General features: G+C 39.0%; 1 protein-coding gene across 3 annotated transcripts in view; it reads left to right on the top strand.

The window, feature by feature from the left end:
- FMN2 (formin 2) overlaps positions 1-19,827 on the top strand; it is a 285,811-nt gene that overhangs the window by 238,822 nt on the left and 27,162 nt on the right. For all 3 annotated transcript variants that reach the window (XM_074373220.1, XM_074373219.1, XM_074373221.1), the window contains one exon: positions 5,121-5,172. In XM_074373220.1, the coding sequence (XP_074229321.1) occupies positions 5,121-5,172 (52 nt within the window). The remainder of the gene's footprint in view (positions 1-5,120; positions 5,173-19,827) is intronic.

Below are 19,827 nucleotides of genomic sequence, written 5' to 3'. Positions count from 1 at the left end.
AGGATTGTGTCCCCCAAAATTGTTATGTTGAAACCCTCACCCTCAGTGTGATGGTATTAAGATGGTATTAGGGGCTTTGAGGGGTGATGAGGTCATGAGGGTGGAGGCTTCATAAGTGGAATTAGTGCTTATAGGAGGGGATATGAGGAGCTTGCCTTTTTCTCTACTCTTTACTATGTGAATACCAACAAGAGGCTGGCAGTCTGCAAACCAGTAGGAAGGCTGTCCAGAACCCTACCATCCTGACACTCTGATCTCAGACTCCCAGCCTCCAGAACTGCGATGAATGAATATTTGTTGTTTAAACCATCTAGTCTTTAGCATTTTGTTACAGCAGACTGAGCAGACTAAGACATCCATTTCTCTCTGTGTTCATATTTTTCTGTAATATTTGAGCACAGTCATAATAGCTGCTTTAGTTTTATTTGGTAGTTCATCTCTTGTCATTCCTGGGTCTGTTTCTGTTGACTTAGTTATCTTCTGGCAATTCATTATATTTTCCTGATACTTGGTCGGTCTAGTAAATTTTTGTTAAATGCTAGGCACTCTGGTTGTTATGTTGTTAAATGTGTGGATTTTGTGTATTGCTCTAAAGAATATTTCGCTTTGTCTTGGTAGACAATTTAAATGACTTGTGATTCAATGTGATCCTTTAAGGCATGTTTTTAGCTTTGCTGGGGCTAGTGTAGAGTACCCCTCACACTGGTGGCATTCCTACTCATAAAGTTTCCTTCCCCCAACCTCCCACACATCTCCAAAAACCACCCTGTCCAGATGCTCAGCAGCAGCCTTCCACTGAAGCTCTCTAGCCCTTGAGCCACTCTGGCCCTGCGTGGGTCCTGGGAATTGTTCAGTCTATAGCTTCTTGGTTCTTTGCTCTGACTTAGAGTTTTACTCTATTTATGTGCCACCTAATACTCAGCAAAAACTGAAAGAGATCTCAGTGCAGATTTCTGGCCATTCTTTTCTGCAAAGCTGTTTCCTCTCTGGGACTTTACCCTCCACTTCAGATTCCCGACTTCCATCTCTGTTTCCTCAGCTCAGCTGGATGGGCTGGCTTATTTGGGTTCTCCTTTCCAGGGCCCACACTCTGGAAACTGCCCCAGATGAAATCCTGGAGAGCTGTAGTGCTCAACTCATTGTTGACCTTCTTCCAGAGAGCAGGTCCTGTGCTGCCTGCTGTGCAGCGCGTGAAAGCTGTTGTTTCATGTGTTCTATCCAGGTTCCCGGCTGGTCACAGCAGGATGGTAAGTTTGGTTCTTGTTAATCACACCCAGAAGAGGGAATCTCTTAGCTGTGTTCAAAGTGAATGTAGTTCAGTCTCCTTTGCTTTGCTTGTTATCACACTGAGAGGCTGGACCTGCCGCTGTACAAGCTGAACACAGCTTTTTGGCCAACTGTTTTCCATTGTATTTCCATCCTGTCTCCATTGGATAGTTCTTTCTTGACATCCTGGACTGTTTGCATTTTGAAAGCAACATATCCCAGTCCTTTTTATAGTCACAGTAATGTGCTGAGGAGAGGAAAGATAAAAAGATTATTAGGATGCAGCTGGTGTTTATACATTATTTAATCAAGCAACTCAACAGGGAAGAAATTACTACCGTGTTTTAGTGATAAAGAAAAGCTACTATATAAAAGTGACCATCAGAGTTATTAAAATCGCACACAATTTAGTGGCTGATGTAGTTTTCATACCCAGGTCTTTTTGACTCTAAATCTTATGTTCTACCCCAAACACTGACTCTGGTGGGATCTGAAAATGAGAGGCAGAGTGGTGGGAACATCTTGCCAAGGAAGCAGCTTTTTCACGCAAAGTGTGGGAAAAGCAGTTGTTCCCAGAGATCTGAGGCCAGGGAAGCCTTGGGCAGTGGTGTCCATTAGGAGGCACACAGATGCCTCTGTGGAAGGTGGACAGGGTTTCCTGGGAGCCTCTGGTGATGGGATGACAAGTGAGGGTCACTATAAACCATGCCTGTGCCTGGTTGTCTGTTTTAAGTGCTTTTTAAAGTTTTCCTATAGTTAACCGTTACCATGAACAAACTAGAAGGCTGCCATCCTCATTTGATATGTCAAAAAAAAAAAAAAAATGAGCCATGTGCTATAAAGAAAGGGAAAATCTTGAAGTAGAAAATTGGAATCTTTTCTATCTTTTATAATTAATTTTATATACTTTGGTATAATAAAATTTATTGATAGCAGATTATAAATAGGTAGGAAAGTGCTGCTAAAAGTAATGCTGGCTTTCAAAGCTAGTTACAAAGCCTTCTTTGCCATTAGAAATTAACTAAAAATAATCTTTGTATTTCTAAACAAAAGGTCAAGGAATGAAATAATTAGCCATTAGAAGTTTACATCATTTATAGGAAGTAATCTTACTTCTAGGTCATGTTCAATTTTTACTTGAAAAACTGTGCAAATAACATACATGGTACACAGCCTGTCAAAGTTTTTACTCAAACTGAAAAACACAATTGGTTTAAGATTTCCGTCACCTCATGTGGTTAGCATGGGTACTCCCTAAATGAATGGCGGAGTTGTTTTATTCGTAAAAGACATCTTAATTTTTACTAACTTAATTAAATTTTATTTTAGTTCGATAGGTTTCATCCTCACTAACTAAAGAAACTAAATCCTGCATTGTCACTAAGGTAACATCATGAGTATGTTTAAAAGAATCGTGATAACAAAATGTTGATGGTGTGTTTATACAGGCAGCATATTGGAAAATGGTATCTCAGTGTTCCCAGAAAACTGAATTGCACCCCAGGTTTTCAGAACATTGTTTTATTTCTAAGACTGTCATACAAAGGAAAGTCTCTTCAGTCCACTCTTCATCAGGAGTCGACATTTGTGTTCTAATGTACTTTCTTTGATCTCTCATTGGACTGTCTATCAAAGCTAATTACAGCTGAGGACACAAATCCTCTCAGCTTCAAAGTCATGTAAAATAATGGATAATACAACATTTTTAAGTATCCCTTGCTATTCTAGTTTGGTTTTATGGTTGTAATGTGGCTGTTAGGTTTTGGAAGAGGGTCTGTTTTTATGTTTTATTCCTTTAGTAAGAATCAGTCTTCGGCCACATTGAATTCAAATGTTTTTTCAGCAAAACTTGCTCATACAGTGAAGCAAGAGCTGTTGTAGCACACATCGCAAGGAGCCATTGTGAACAAGTCAGGCTCACTTCATTCACAGCCCACTCACCATTTAGGGGCTAATGTTTTCTGAAAAGCTTTAAGTATGTGCTTGCTTTTTCTGCATGTAATGTTGAAACATGATAAAATAAGTTGATGTTTTCAGTTAAACATTATTACATATTATATCACTTCAGGAATTTCAGGAGCTTGAAATCCAGCATTTTCAAAGAACATTTAGTTAGTCCCTGATAATTATTGGGGCACTATGCTAAATATTTTGTGTATGTTAACAAATTGGTCTATTTGCCTAAGATTACATAGCTAATTTCAGTGGCAGAATCAGGAACAGAAAACAGATCTCTGAAATCTCATTCTAGGGTATTTTAAATTTCATAAATCATTTACTTTATTCCTCTAAAATAGTTCAGAATTTTTATTCTAATGTCAGCCTTAACCTCTAGACTTTACGAAAGAAAAAGAAAGACACACAATGTCAATTGGAAGAATATCCTTCCTGTAAATGATACGCATTATGGTGCTTTGTCGTTTTCCCGTAAACAAACTTTATGTGGTTCTAGAATTGCTCCTGGAAGCAAGCTATTCTCATGCCACACAGCACAGAGCAAGTTTTGTAAGAGAGTGTGTTCATGTTGGAGACTTTTCAGAGTGAACTCGTGGAACATTTACTCTGTTTTTTAATATGGCTAGTGATTGACCTATAAGTTATGTAAACAATCTAAAGAATAAAAAGAAAAAGGGGAAAAAAATCTCTGCTGCCAGCTCCAGCGATCCCTGTTAAGTTCTGACACTGACAGTCCTGCAAAGAGTGGCCACGTGACACTCCACGGCGGCTTTGCAGGTGCTGCAGAGGCCTTCACACAGACACCGTCTTGAGATTGTAAAACATGAAGGAGCCTGAGCTGGGTGGCTGCGTTTTAAGTAGTAACGGAGATGCTTTGACGATTCCCGAGTGACCATCAGTTTGATTTCATGCCCAGTTCCAGCTTTTATAATCGATTTTCCCTGCTCCACTTTGTCTTCTAGTTTCTCCAAATGGCCCCAAGTGTGACCCGAAGGGGAATGATTATGAAAGGATAGCTTCTTTCACTAGCTCCAGAGTTTTTTAAATTGATGTTTTTCACTTTTTATCCAGTAGCTCAGTGACTTTCACACTGTGTGTCACAGATCATTAGTGAAGCAGGAAATCAGTTCAGTGGGTCATGACTGCAGTTTGAGATCTAACAGAAGAAAAAATACTACATTGCGTGAAGTAGGAGCATTTTTGAAACTTTTATGTCAAATATGTGTGTATGTGTGTACAATAATACATAAATTCCTAGAATGCTTATTTGTCAAAAAATGTGAAAGTCACTGCCATGCGTATTTTATATGATGAGGTTTTCTATGTTATTTTAAATAATTTTAAAATAGTGATTAATCTCTTTCCCAAATTTTTTCTTTGGGTTTGTGTCAGAATACCATTCTTCATTTTTAGACAAATCTAAGGGCAGATAAATGGATGCACTGTCTTCTCCCCACTTGGAGTTAGTGGAAAACATATTTTGCATTACATCTCCATAGAAATAATCTCTGGGTCTGTTCACTTGTGATCTGGTGTGAGGAGCACGAATGAAGATCACATGTGATTTCTATTTAGGTTTTTTACTTGGTTTTTGTACCATTGCTTGAGAGAATTATTTTCAACTAATTATTGGCATTTAAATTCTTGACACAAACATTTGATATGAATATCAAGTTAGCTAGTGTTTTGTTTTCTCAGGTTAATGTGACTGATATAAAGAAATTACTTAGAAAATATAGCCACTTCAATCATACCTGTTCATAGATTTAAAATAAATTCCTGGCTGGAGTACATTAGGGTTAATAATGTATTAAAATACATTTTGTGTTACTTGGATCTGTTTTGCTTGAGGTAGTATAGCCGTTTATTATTTATCTGATCTTTTCTTGCATTTTCAGCTAAAATTGACCAAGAAGCAGAGGAGACCTCACTGACAGAGACTCATAAATGGTGAGAAATTGCTTTGTTTTAATGCTTGTTCTCAGAGTAAGCTTATAAGGTACTTGATGGGTTTCATCTCAAGGAGTCAGTCATGAGCTGAATTTTTATTTTCAGGCATAAAAGAAACAGAAACTAGTATAAGAATGTACTTTACTTCTACACTGGATTTCTGGACTTTATCTTTATGACTTTGGACAATATGTACGTCTGTTAAGTATCAAAATATTGTGAATAGTTTAGCACCTTCTCTCCTGAATAGGATTTAGGACTGTGAAGTGCAAGAGAAAAGAAGACAGCAGGAAGCTGTTTCAGGAAAAAAAGGTGAAGGATTTGATTGCAGGAAACTACTGAGTTTCCACATGCAAAAGCAGAGCCCAGGTGGTAGCCCTTAGTTCCCCTTGCAAACCTTTGCTTCCAGAATGGAGGTTTGCAGTCATGGGCGAGCGCAGAAAGGGGTCTCAGAAATCTCCCCGCTTCTCTGCCTCAATTTTCTCCTCTTTTCCTTTCTCTCTATATTAGTCAGGGTTCTCCAGACAACAGAACCAATAAGAGAGGTGTGTGTGTGTGTGTATGAGACTTACATACAGAGAGAGGGGGTTGATTTTAAGGAATTGCCTGGCACTAGCCTTTTTTCCTTAATGCTCTCAACTGGGTTGTATGAAGCCCATCCTTATTATGAGGTGTAATCTGCTTTCCTCAGAGTCTCCTGATTTAAATGTTAACCACATCTAAAAAATACCTTCATCACAACATCTAGACTAGTGTTTGACCCCAAACCAGTTACCATAGCCCAACCAAGCTGACACATCAAACTAAACATCACAGTCGCTAAAGAAACCTGATTACTCTTGAGGGAAAATGTGGATAAAAGATGTTCTTTGCCATGACTTTATTAGGCAAGATCCTGGATATCCTGGGAGTAGACATCACATATTTAGTAGTTGTATGGTGCTAGGCAAATTGGTAAACAGAATTGGCTGGTTTCTATGAAAGCAAAAATTGAGGTCAAGACCTTCAATTATAACAAACAAATTTCAGTTAATTCTATGAAAGACATGCTGGCTAATGACAAAATTGTTAGTAAAAGAGCCATCTTTTATAATTAAACAATTATCTCTGAAATTCAAAATTGACAGATAAGAATAATGGATAATATGAAACATCCTGAAGGAATTAAGTCTCTGTACCATTTCTGTGGCAACCCTGCATAACCTGGGCACCAGTCAGTGGTAATGCTCTGCAGGGAGGCCACGAGCCCCAGCCTCTCCTGTGAGAGCTCTGTGCCGTGCGGCCCGGACCACAGCCCCAGGGCAACAGCACCTCTCTTGTGGGGGAGAGTTGTTAGGGAAGAAGACATTTTCCTCTACCCTTCTGGGTTTCTCTGGTTGGTCTAAGCATTAAAGTGATGTGAGACTAATTAACAGGAGAAAATCACGTAAAAGTTTGATAACGTGTACATAAGGGAGACCCAGGAAAACTTAGTACCTCGCCGACATGACTGAAACTCTCACCTTCAGCTGAAGACAAAAGAGGACATTGGGGACAGGCGTGTGGATCAAAGGGGGGAGGAAGGCAATTCATATGAAGATAGAAAAGCCACATTTGGTAAACCAGCGTTTGCTGGGCCAAGCAGAGGCAGGGACACAGAGCAGACTGATGCTGACGCCCTGCCTGGAGTCCCCCCCCCCCCAACCTGGCCCACAGTCCTGCAGGTATCTCTGGGGAAAGCTCCATTCTGGTAACAAGGCCTCTATCTAAATTCTTTAGGCAGTTGGGGGAATGTTAGAGTGTTAAGAAAGGCAAGTTCATGTGCCCAACACACCATGAGGCCAAACTGAAACATTGGAGTTTGGAGCAGAGAAAAGTTTACTGCAGGGCTGGGCGAGGAGGACAGGGTGGCTCATGCCCAAGAAAATCCCGAACTCCTCGGAGGGTTTCAGCAACGCATGTTTAAAGGCCAGGTCAGGGAGAGGGTCGCAGGGTACGCGATCAGCTCATGCACAGTCCTCTGATTGGTTGATGTGGAGGGAACAGGATGGTCAAAATTATCACCCCCTACACATGCCAGAAGATCTGGGAGCCACACATGTGCTCTCGATCATCAAGTAGCTAATTTCTTCCCTTTGTTGGTGGTTTTTAGCATCTGAAAAACTCAGGAAATATACATAAGATACTATCATCTGGGTGCTTCAGAGATAATAGGAGAGGGGTCTGTCCTTGGAAGGCCCCACAGGGTCCTGCTTGGTTACAAGAGTTCCTTCCTGAGTCTTTTGGTCATTTACTGTTTTCAGCTTGAAATAATCCATATGCCAAAGAGAGAATTTGGGGTGGCAAGTTTTCTCCCCAACAGGATTCAGTAAGATAATATTTGCCAGATGCTCAGTACTTAGTGAGTGAGTGATAGATGTTAATTGCTATGTCATTTTCACATTATTAACATCAGAAGTTACAGGGTGTTCAGTGGTATAAGCAGAAACTAGAGTCAAACTTCAGACTCAGGCATGTATTTTTTGTTCATTTTGTGTTCTTCACTGTCTCTGCTGAATCTGGTATCGGGCAGCCTGGCATCATCAGAGCATAGATTTTGGTGTCAGATCTGTGTACCCCACCTACTCCAAACGGCTGGCACTGTGGCTCCAGGGATTTGCCATAACTTTTGAATCTGTCCTTATCTGTAAAATAAACAGCACCCACATGGTGAGAGGGTAGAGATCAGCTCAAAATAGTTAAACCTTGTGAGTTAAGTGTGTATGTAGGACAGCTGGCTCATACAGGTTTTTCAAAATCCCCTTCAAAACACCTCCCCCTGGGGTCACAGCCACCGGGGGTCGGGAAGGCTGTGCAGCAGTGGACTCGGCTGCCCTCACGCACCAGCCGTCAGACCAGGCCAGGGCGCAGACTCGAAAACGCTCCCCGAGCTGCAGACAGATCTGTCAGCAAATAGTATGTCTCCTTGGCACCGGGCGGGGGGCTTCAGTGCAACCTCTGACCACCCACGGGCTGAATAAGCTGCTCTCACCTGGGGGCACCTCCTAGGAAACCAGGCTTACAAGTAAAATCACGCACACGCCTGGCAGTCTGGAAGACCACAGAGTATGTGCGCCTGCATCAGCTGAATTCACTGCTTCTCCTCACACCGTGTGAGCGGGCTGGCGGGGAGCGGGGGAGTTTGGCCCTGCCGGGCCGGCCGGCTCCTCTCGGAGCTGAGGGAATAGTGGGTTGGCCCCAGGCTCCTGAATCTTAGTTCTCCTCCTCAGCTGTGAAGCCTTCGCCATTTTATAAACCCCACTCCCACCCGCAACAGTGGATCACCAAATGCCCTCTCTACCTATGTGAACTTTGGGACCTGAAGCCCCAGGCTTTGGAGTTCCTCTTTGTCCAAAAATCCCTCTGTCCCCCCCACCACACCCCACCCCGTCCCCAAAAGAAAGTTAAAGTGAAACACACACACGCTTGTTCTTTATTTGATCTCTGAATATTTGAGTTGCCTCTGCAAGGCCCTGAGGGAGGGGAATCTAGGCTCTAATATCTTCTCAGTCTTCCATCCCTTCTTTTATTTCTACTTTATTATAGTTTATTATGTTCTGTGGGTCTTATTATTAAGCCAGCTGAAATCCACTTTGTGGGTAAGATGGTTTATAAGCCAGTTCTACGTGGTCTTAATATTTAAGTACCAGCTATTAAACAAAATTTCAGAACCAGAGACCTAAATAAAAATGGTACCTATTTGGGGTTTGTTAGGCCTGCAGCCCAGGAAACACAGATTCAAGAAGCATTTGAGGGAGGAGGGTATAGCTCAAAATGGTAGGGTGCATGCTTAGCATGAACAAGGTCCTGGGTTCAATCCCCCGTACCTCCTCTTAAAAAAGTAAATCAATAAATAAACATAATTACCTCTCTCCCCCCAACAAAAAAACCCCTAAAAATAAAAGAAGCATTTGAATTGTGTTCCACCAGGCCAGACTACAAAATGGGGGAGGCAAAAAGCCTGCAAGGTGACTAAAATTGCTTGTCAAGAACTAGGATTGGAGCTGGCAAGAAGTAAGGGTGCTTGTTAAGCCAAGATCTGTGGGTTCTGAAATGGCTGAGTAGTTACAAGGGGAGACTTTGAGACTATAAGGTTGCAGCTGGCAGGTTCTGTTCTGAATACAGCTGGTGGTGTCCTTGGACCTGGTACAGTTTAAAGAAAGTTCAGGTTCTCAGTGCGGCAGAGATCTGTCTGAGACCACATTCTCAGTGGCTGCTGGACTTCCTTTGTGACACCTGAGCTGTGATCACTCCATTGTAATTTCAGTGTATCATCACAGCGAAGCTGACCTTCATGCTTTTCCTGCCCTCTTTTACCCTTTGACCTTGAGGCAGCAAATACACAGGGAAATTTGGTTGTGTGAGCATATTGAAAGCATCCTAAGCAAAGGAATTTTCTTGTGAGGTTCTGTTACTATCTCAGTGATGTTATTACAACTTAAGACACTTAGTTTTACTTTCCACCTCACAGGAGACCAAGTGACAAATTGGTGGCAGATGTATGTGCTTTAATTTTTAGAACTTAAGAGTCATTTACAGGTAACTGTGATAGCTGAGTTGGGCTATAAATGTCTTGAGGACCTTTTCTGTATTGAAAGAGAACTTTCCCACATGTTTTGAGGCCATTAGGCATTGCGCATGCTCACCAAGGCTACTGTGAAGAAGGCGGCCAGGGTAGCGTGGTGCTGGGGCCCTGACGGTCCATCCCGAACTGCAGCTGGGGAAAACACAGAGGGCCCAGCCTGGCTTCCTCAGCCTTTCTTCTGTCTTCTGGGGTTGCAGGGAGGGAGCACCTTGTTCCTTGCAACGTGCGGTTTCCTCAAGTGTGGCTGACAAGTGCTCTTCCTCTGGCTAGTAAGAGGCCTTTCACATGAACATGAAAGGCATGTTCACGTGACAGTGTGTTGCAGACTGCAGACTGCACAAACTCACTGTCTTGCTTTGAAGGGAATTTTATGCTCATTTGTCTTTATGTTTGAGTCCTTAAAACCCAAAAAGTCTTGAGTTTTAGTCTATTTAAAATGGATAGTGAACTCTTACTGAGAAATTAATTAGAATTCTTTTCTATAGCGGATTATTATGTGTTTTTCAGATCATTTTATGATTTCCTAACTAAATAAAAATATTCAAAAGAAACAATGGTTAGTAAGTTTTAAAGCAAGACAGATCTTTTTTTAATTCCATTTGTTAGCACAATAGTTTCATGTGCTAATTTTGTCTGTTTATTCACTCATATTTGCTGTCCATCTAAGAAGTGGGACTTCAAGCTCCTGATTCACATGAACAAAAATATATAACTTGGGATAAACAGTTTGACTGAACTCCTCAGTTCTCCCAGAAAGCAGGACGACTGAGCAGATGAGTCTTGAACTACACCCCAAACCCAGACACAAGTCAGATGAGCGTGTACTCATCTTCAGGTGATTTCCCTGGGCGGAGCAGAGCTGCCACATTGTATCACAGGATAGTCTTCAGCAGAATCTTGCTCAGTTCGCTGCATCCCCAGTGAATGTGTTTATGTCCACCTCTGCCTTTATTTTACTTCTAATCAGCCTCCTCAGCTTTCTTCAACTGTGGAAAAGTATCACCAGACCAAACATGATGGTTTTTATTTTCCCACAGAATCACTCAGTGTCTGTGTCAGCTCACAGGCTGAGAATGTAGCAATTCTGGATTTGTCTAAGAAATGGCCATTCCTTTATTATAAATTTAAAGAATAATGAGCCTAAGAGTCATAAAATTGACTTCTCACACTCGGAGGTTCTTATTCGTAAATTATGGCTAACTTCAAACTTTTCTTAGAATTTCTTCCCTTTTTTATTCCACAGGTAAAAACCATATTTTATGGTGCAATTGACTTTTGAAATAGAAAAAGAGCAGACTTTAGAAACAGTTTGTTTCAACCATGAGTCCCTTTAGTTTCACTGAATTTAATTCTGGCATCAATAAAGCAGAGAGAAATGACTAAAAGTAAAATGTGAATTATATTGCAAACATGACATTAGATAATTTTCCTTTGTCAGTTAATTTACATGCTTTCTAGGTAAAGGAAATCAGGCTGAGAAAAGTATAATTAACTTGATACACCTTCTGTGAGTAAAGGAAAACCAAGGAATTTGCTTATATCACTTCTGCCACTTTAAAAGGACTATCTCATTTTTCTAGGAAGTTTGTGACGTCTCCTACAGACTAAAACATTTGTTTTAGAGATACGTATAGTTTTCAACAGGACATATATATATATATGTTACTAAATTTTTTACATAAAATTATTTTTGAAACATGTTTCAGAATGAAATTCTTTTTTTTTTTTTTACCTCCCCAGGAGTTAAAGACAATTAAAAGATTATAATGTAACTAATCTTCTTACAAGTAAGGCAGTAGTAAATCTGTTGAATAGAGAAGCAATTATTACAATCATACTTACGGAATTAATACATTAATATGCTTTATTTGGGCATTATTATGGGATGAAGTTCTGACTGTATACTTAAAAGTATACGTAGTGCATCTCATAGTACCAATTTCTAAAAAATTCTTGAATATACTAGTTTCCAACCCCCACCTTTTAATTTAAATTATAGCAAAAGCAATCAGAAACAACTAGTAATAAAACATGAAAAACAGTAGTGGAAGAAAGCACATTTGTGAAAGAATTTTAGATAAATATAAGTTGAATTTTTCCCTTTGTGAGAACTTCTACATCGTAAAACACATCACATTTTTCATTGACCACTGTTGCGTCCATCAGATATAGGTAAATTTGTATGACGAGTAGCATGAAGAATTTTTTGGTCTGGTTTGCTCACCATTTGTCCTGACAGGCAACATAATTATGGACTTAGACCAGGAGAAATTAGAAACTACATTTACCTTGCCAATTTTTAATCAGTGTTGGAGGAGGGAAATAACTGCATGAATTCTGGTACCACTGAAGTTGTAAGTCTGCACAGTGTCAGGGAGGAAGAACGCAGCTACCTCTGGGCCTGTAGCAGGCTGATCAGTCATTCTGATCTTGCTTTCCTCCGTTTGTGTGGGAAGTCAGTGTGACAAAGTCAATACTATATTTGCCACAGTAGCTAAGCATGCAATAAAAATACAATAAACAAAGCCTTTTTTCCCAAAGAGTATGTACTTTTTTACTTTTCAAACAGCAGTTTCTTTCAAAGGTTCATGGTTTTTCCCAGCTCCTCTCCTGCCTCCTCTTTCTGCTAATAGTATCTGCCCATCTGGATAAGACCAAGGTCACGCTTCTGTTCCTGGCCACAGAGACTCCTACTGAGAAACATGAGCATGTTTGCATTGAAAATACATTTTAATCCCACTGGTAACACTGTGGTGTGGAAATTCGCATCTATACTGATTTTTGAAAGAGTAAGGTTATTATTGGCACATAAAACCCTAGATTAGCACAAATAGGTGTAGATTCTGTGTGCTACTTCCAGAAAGTTGCCTAACCTCATTGGATGTTATGTAACCCACTGAAACTGTTCCCAAAGTGCCTCGAGATTACTTTTAAAGCTATAAAAATATATCCTTATAAAATAATTCAAGAAGTCTTTTTAGTTTTGTTGGTAATCTTTACATTGTTTAGTTATAAAAATCATTAGTCCTTCTGGGGAAAAATCATGAATTGATCAAAATTCTTTGTTTTGAGGATATTGAAATCAAGTTTTAAAAATGAGAATGTTTGACATGGTTTTAAAAATTCGTCTAAAAAAATATATGAGAAAGTAGGCCACAAAATTCTTGACTCTGAGTTACTCACTGCCAGAAGGAGAGCAGTAAGAGATGGAAAAGGCCACAGTAGATTGGAAAATAATTTCAATTAATAGAAAACAGAGGGAGAACTAGATATAGGATGTGATGAAGACACTGCAGTAACCACTGTATTTTTTCTTGTTTTATTCTATGGTGTCATGAGTGAATACCTAGTACAGTGTCATATCCCACGTTCTTTTTTATGACCTGAAACTTAGCCTTCACTCTTTAAAAGTTGATTTCTATTTCAAGCACTCAGTGACAGTTGAAAGCACGGCTGCATATTGGTAATACAGGTACTTTGCAGTCATTTATTTAGAGAAATACAGGCCCATTAAAAATAACCAGAAAATTATTACTTCTGATTCAACATCTTAGTATAACCAAAAGAAAAAAGATCAAAACCCTTTGTATCTCCAAAATCTGTCCTTTAAAATTGAGCTGCTTTTTCTTCTCTCGGGCCCTCAGATGTTCTAATGATGTCTTAGGAGAAAGAATGTGTTACAGGTTGATACATGTATTTCTTAAGTCTGTGTTAAAGACCTTTAATTTCTATCCTTACTTATGAATATAAAAATATAGGTCTCATTTTTTTCAAAACTCATGCAACTCATCTTTCCTTTTTCTCTTTAGTTAGATCCCATATGTTCCTGGTTACATAAGGATAAATAAAGATAATATTCCAAACCTCCCAAACTTACTTGAAATACGTGTTTTATCAGCTCTGCTATTTAAGTGGCTAAGCCACGTTCTCAGAAGTAGGCTTTCAGAATTTCAACCTCATGTTAAAAGCAGCCTCTATAATTAGAGTATATATTTGCATAGGACATTTTACATTTTCACGCTGTTAAAAGTGCGTTCCATACACAGTGCTTACAGAAAAATGTGAAGTTCTATTTTAATGGATTATGGCATCCAATTTCCTCATAAACACCCCTGGGAAGAGGAGAGAATCTCTTCCCTATCTTCCTCAATAACTTACACACACACAAGTATTCAGCATTGAAATACTTGTATAACTCCATAAATTATCTTGCATTGTACTCTTTTAATAGAAATTACCAGATAATAAGGAGGACAAGTAACAAAAGGTTAAAATAGTGATAAATGTCTTTATTGGCTTGCTAAATCTGCATTTGTTAAATATTATTATATTGATTCAAGACAGTGGAATTTTTTCATAACCTATTATGTAGTTCAAGGTCAAAATGTAGTGAGAATTTAAGGAAATGCATATCTAAGTAGTTTTATGTTAAAACATTTTTTTAAAAAAATCAGTAACCACCAATAACTACCCACTCTAGTACTATTTTGATAAAATTTTAAAAAAACTAATTCAAAAATAAAACTAAATGTCAAAGTCCAGAACTTGGTAGCTTATTTCAAGTATAATGTTTAGCATTTGATGCAGAGTAAATTTAGTGATGTTAATTATAAAATGTATAGAACAGTGAGTGAGGGATGAGATAGCCTGTCTCCCAGATAATAGTACATAAATTAGAAAAACAGAGGATTGCTGCTAGCTGATATAAAACCTGTAGGTATAGGTATAAAAAGATACCAGCATTTCTGCCATATGTCTCAATAATAGCCTTGTACTAGTTATTATTTGTTAGTTTAGCCATTATCTATCAGTTTGCCATAATGTTAGATGAAGTTTTAGCTCACATTGTTACCAAACCAAACTTACGTCCCCTCACCCGAAGCACAGCAAAGTCAGTCTACTGACACCTGGTTGTGGTGAAGGAACGTGCAGCATTTATTGGCAGGGCGCCAAGCAAAGAGAACAGACAGCTTACGCTCAAAGGACCTGAACTTCCTCAGTGGCTTTAGGCAGGGGTTAAAGGCCCCATTAGGGGTAAGAGTTGCAGGGTATGTGACTATGTCATGGAGATTCTTCTGGGTGGTTGGTAATGAGGTAACAGTGATGTTTCAGGAATCTCTCATCAGTCTTCTGGCTTCTGGCATGTAGTCAGAGATCTACATGTGTATGGTCAGCATGTGATCACCATCGTCCACATAGGTGGAGGTCTTAGTTCCTGCAAAACAACTCAAGGATATAAATCAAGATATTATGTATAGCCCTTGAGGAGGAACTAAGGGTCCTGTGACTGATTTATGGATGAATTGTTGTTCATGCTATTATTGCTTTTCTTGTTTGATTGTTTTCCCTTTATTTCTGCATTTTCTCACTTCTCTAATAATTAACTGATTGAGTCTGCTCTTTGAAACTTGGTTATTATGTTTTTTATCTCTGTTTGGTGGTTCTTTATATCTTCTAACTCTTTGTTAAAAACTAACTTCTCACTCTGTTCATCCAGTCTTCTCCCAAATTCCTTGATCATCTTTACAATCATTACCTTGATCTATTTATCAGGTAGATTGCCTGTCTCTACTTCACTTAGAAGTTTTTCTTCTTGAGTTTTATCTTGTTCTTTCATGTGGAACATACTCCTCTGTTGCCTCATTTTGCCTAATTTGCTGTTTTTATTTCTGTGTATCTGATAGGTTGGTTACATTTCCCACCTGGGAGAAGAAGATATTCCATAAGTCCCAGCAGTGTACTCCCCTCTAGACACCAGAGCTGTATGTTCATAGAGCCCTATGTGGGTGCATTGGTCCTTCTGTTTTGGCAGGCTGACTACTGTGGTTCATCTTGTAGGCATGGCTGGCCACTGGTCCCTTTGATTTCCAGGCCCTGCCTTCTGCTGAGGCTGCTGGCTCACTGATGTGCAGGGCCAGGACCCAGGGACTTCCGAGGCTGATGCCTGCCTACTGGTGGGTGGAGCTGGATTCCTGGGTCTTTGGCTGGATCCCTGATATCTTTGTAGATGTCAGGTGTCTTCATCCCTTGTTTCAGGATCCCAGGTTTTCCCAGCCAGGGATCTAAGTTTAGCTTAGCAGATGTGCTTTGGCTGTGCACTTAAATGTCTTAGGAGATCTAATATGGCTGTTAGATCTTTTTATTGCTCAGCTGTTTCTGTTCTTTCACTGCAGGAGATAACTTCCTCTTTGCAAACTACTAAGGAGCCCCCTAGTAGTCTTTAACTATCTATTAATGCCCAGGGTCTTTCATCATCTCTCTGCGGGGTGTCAGTCTGACTTAGCTAGTCAGCCAAGTCCACTGTCTGTGTGGCATTGTTCTCACTGTACCTTCAGTAGCCTGAATCATCACACCTGCAAGGACATTCCCACACCAGGACTTTTTTGTAGGCCACCCCTAGTGATATCTTTAGCAGTTCATGGCCTCCAGTGTGCCAGGGTTGCCCCATGTACCACCTGTGGCAGTGGTGTGATGAATGAATCTGTCCCAGATGTCATCTTACAGCTTGTTTTCCCAGGCTGCTTCTGGCTCCACTTACGTTATTTCAGGTTCTCTAAAAGGCAGGTACCAAGGCTGGATTTATTGAGGGAAACAGGAAGGGAGCCAGAGGAAACTGGGACAGCTGTTAGACTTGGATGTGGGTCCAACTGCCATGGAGGAGAGGGATGGAAGGAAGCCTGGATAGCAAAAGTCTTAGACTGAGTCAAGCAATAGAAATGATACATTTTATTTCCCTTTTTTAAAAAATATTTAAATTAACAAATATTTATTTAATATCTTTGCCCCTTCCCAAGATAATATAACATCTTCAAATAACTTTTCTCACCACATGTTGTTGATCAACAACATAGGTATCTGTGTATGTGCCTGTGTGTGTCTGTGTGTCTGTAAGATGTAATGTCTGTGGTGTTTAAGCTCCTTTTGTTTGTTTTTTGCAAATAAACATCCAGTCGTTCTAGAACTGTTTGTTGAAAAGACTGTCATTTCTCCATTGAGCTGCCTTGGTTCCTTTGTCAAACGTCAGTGAACTGTATTTGTGAGTCTACTTCTGGACACTCTGTTCTGTTTCATTGACGCATATGTCTACTATTTCTCTAATACCATGCTGTCCCAATTATGGTAGCTTTATTGTGAGTCTGAAAATTCGGTAGTGTGAGGGCTTCAGTTTTGTTTTTCTTCTTCAGTACTGTGATGGCCATTCCAGGTCTTTTGCCTTTTCCATGTAAACTTTAGAATCAGTTTGTCAATATCCACAAAATAATTTGGTAGGATTTTTATTAGGATTACATCAATCAGATGAAGTTGGGACGAACTGGAATCTTTACAATATTGTCTGTTCCTATCCATGTTCATAGAATAGCTCTTCATTTATTTAGATCTTGATTTTTTCATCAGTTTTGTAGTTTTCTTCATAGATCTTATATCTATTGTTAGATTTATACCTTAGTATTCCATGTTTTTTGTGCTATACTAAATTATATTTTTTAATTTTAAAATTTAATTGTTCAACGCTGGTGTATAAGGAAGCAATTGAGTTTTGTATATTGACCTGTGTCCTTCAACCTTCCTATATTTGTTTATTGATTCCAAGAATCATTTTGTAGACTCTTTGGCATTTCTACATAGTCATATTCACCTTCAAATAAAGACAGTTTTATTTCTTCCTTCCCAATCTATATACCTTTTATTTACTTTTCTTGTCTTATTGCGTTAGCTGTGACTTCCAGTATGGTGTGAATTAGAACTTAAAGGGAAGACACCCAAGCCTTATTACCACTCTTAGGAGGAAAGCAGTCTCTTAACAGCAGTATGGTGTTAATTGTAGGAATTTTTGTAGATGTTTGTTATCAAGTCAAGGAAGTTCAAATCTTAGTTTGCTGAGAGTTTTTCTCATGGTATGAGATTTTGTCAAATGTTTTTCCTGCATCAGTTAATGTCATATTTTTTTCTTTATCTTGTTGATGTGGTAAATGGTATTTTTTATTTGAATACTGAACTCACCTTGCATAACGGAAATAAACTTTATTTAGTCATGATGTATAACTCCTTTTATTCATGTTGAATTCATTTGCTAATATTTTGTTGAGAAATTTTGTACCTATGCTCAAGAGATATATTGGCCTTGCTTTTTATTTATTTTTTTTTCTTGTAATGTCTTTGTCTTGTTTTGGTATTAGACAATTACTGGCCTCATAGAATGAGTTAGGAACTCTTTCTTCTGCTTCTACTGTCTAGAAGAGATTCATTTTTTTCCTATAAATGTTTGGTAGGATTCAGTTGGGAAACCATTTAGGCCTTGTGGTTTCTTTTTTGAAAGGGTATTAATATTGACTTAACTTCTTTAATAGATGTAGCTATCTTCAGATTATCTGTTTCTTCTACAAGAGTTCTAGTAGTTGGTGTCTTTCAAAGAATTGACTCATTTTATCTAAGTTATCAAAATTGTTGGTAAAGAATTATTCATAACATTCCTTTAAATGTCCATGGGATTAGTGATAACCCTTTTTTCATGATTTATATTACTACTGTGTGTTTTTTCCTCTTATTTTTATAGGTAATAAATTTTATTGACCTTTCCTAAAAATTATCTTTTGGTTTTGCTGATTTTTTTCTGTTGTTTTCCTTTTTTTCATCTTCTTTTCTTCTGCTTCCTTTAGGGTTAAATTGCATTATTTACCTTAGTTCCCTAAGGTGCAATCTTATATTCTTGATAGTAGAACTTTCTTCTTTTCTAAGAACATTTTAAGCTATAAATTTTCATCTAAGTTCTGCTTTAACTACACTCTACAAATTTTGATATTTTATACTTTTAGTTCAAAATATTTTCTGATTTCCCTTGAGACATTTTCTTGATCCTATGAATTATTTAGGAATGATTTGGAAACTTTGGAATCTGGGTAAGATGGCAGAGTAGGAAGACTCTGAGCATATTTCCTGCCATGGGTACACCAAAATTGCAACTATTTGCAGAACAACTACTGATAAGAAAAAACTGGAAGACTAGCATAAAAAACCTTCTACAACTAAAGATATAAAGAAGGAACCACAGCAAGACAGGTAGGAGGGGAAGAGACACAGAATAGTCAAGACCCCTACCCCTGGGTGGGTGACCCACAAACAGGAAGATAATTGTAATTGCAGAGGTTCTCCCCAAGGAGTGAGGGAACCAAGCCCCACCTCGAGCTCCCCAGCCTGGGGCTCGTGCACCAAGAAGATGAGCCCCAAAACATTTGGCTTTGACGGCCAGTGAGGCTTACTTTCAGGAGACCCAAAGGGCTGTGGGAAATAAAACAGTAATTTGAAAGGAGACTGGGTCAAACCTACCTGCTGATCTTGGAGAACTTCTTGAAAAGGCAGGAGGCAACTGGAGCTCACCCTGGGGACATAAGTGAAATAAGTCAGACACAGAAATACTAACACTGTATGATTTCACTTACATGTGGGGTCTAAAAAACAAATACAAACATAGCAAAACAGAAGCAGAGTCATAGATACAGAGAACAAACAGCTGATTGCCAGAGGGGAACGGTTGGAGGGTGGAAAGAAATAGGTGAGGGCAATTAAGAGGTACAAACTTCCAGTTGCAAAATAAATGAGTCACAGGTATGAAATGTAGAGTGTGGGCAATATAGTCAATAATGATGTAATATCTTTCTGTGGTGACAGGACATAACTAGAGTTATGGTGGTGATCATTTTGATATATATAGAAATATTGAATGACTGTGTTGTGTAACAAGAACTAACATACTGTTGTCAGTCAATTATACTCCAAAAACAAACAAACTCCTAGAAAAAGAAAACAGATTTGTGGTTACCAAAGGCAGGGGGGGATGGAGGGAGGGGGAATTGGATGAGGGTGGTTAAAAGGTATAAACCCTAGGAAAGTAATGTACAACATGATAAAAATAATTAACACTACTGTGTATAATATGTGTTAGTAGTTAAGAGTTCTCATGACAAGGAAAAATATTTTTTATATTTAATTTTGTATCTACATGAGATGATGGGTGTTCACTATACTTATTAGGGTAATCACTTTGTAATATATGT

This window comes from Camelus bactrianus, chromosome 11, assembly GCF_048773025.1.
Source record: "Camelus bactrianus isolate YW-2024 breed Bactrian camel chromosome 11, ASM4877302v1, whole genome shotgun sequence".
In the NCBI taxonomy this organism is placed as follows: Eukaryota; Metazoa; Chordata; class Mammalia; order Artiodactyla; family Camelidae; genus Camelus; species Camelus bactrianus.
Note: the sequence above shows the minus strand (reverse complement) of the source record. Positions and strands in the feature narration are given on the sequence as shown.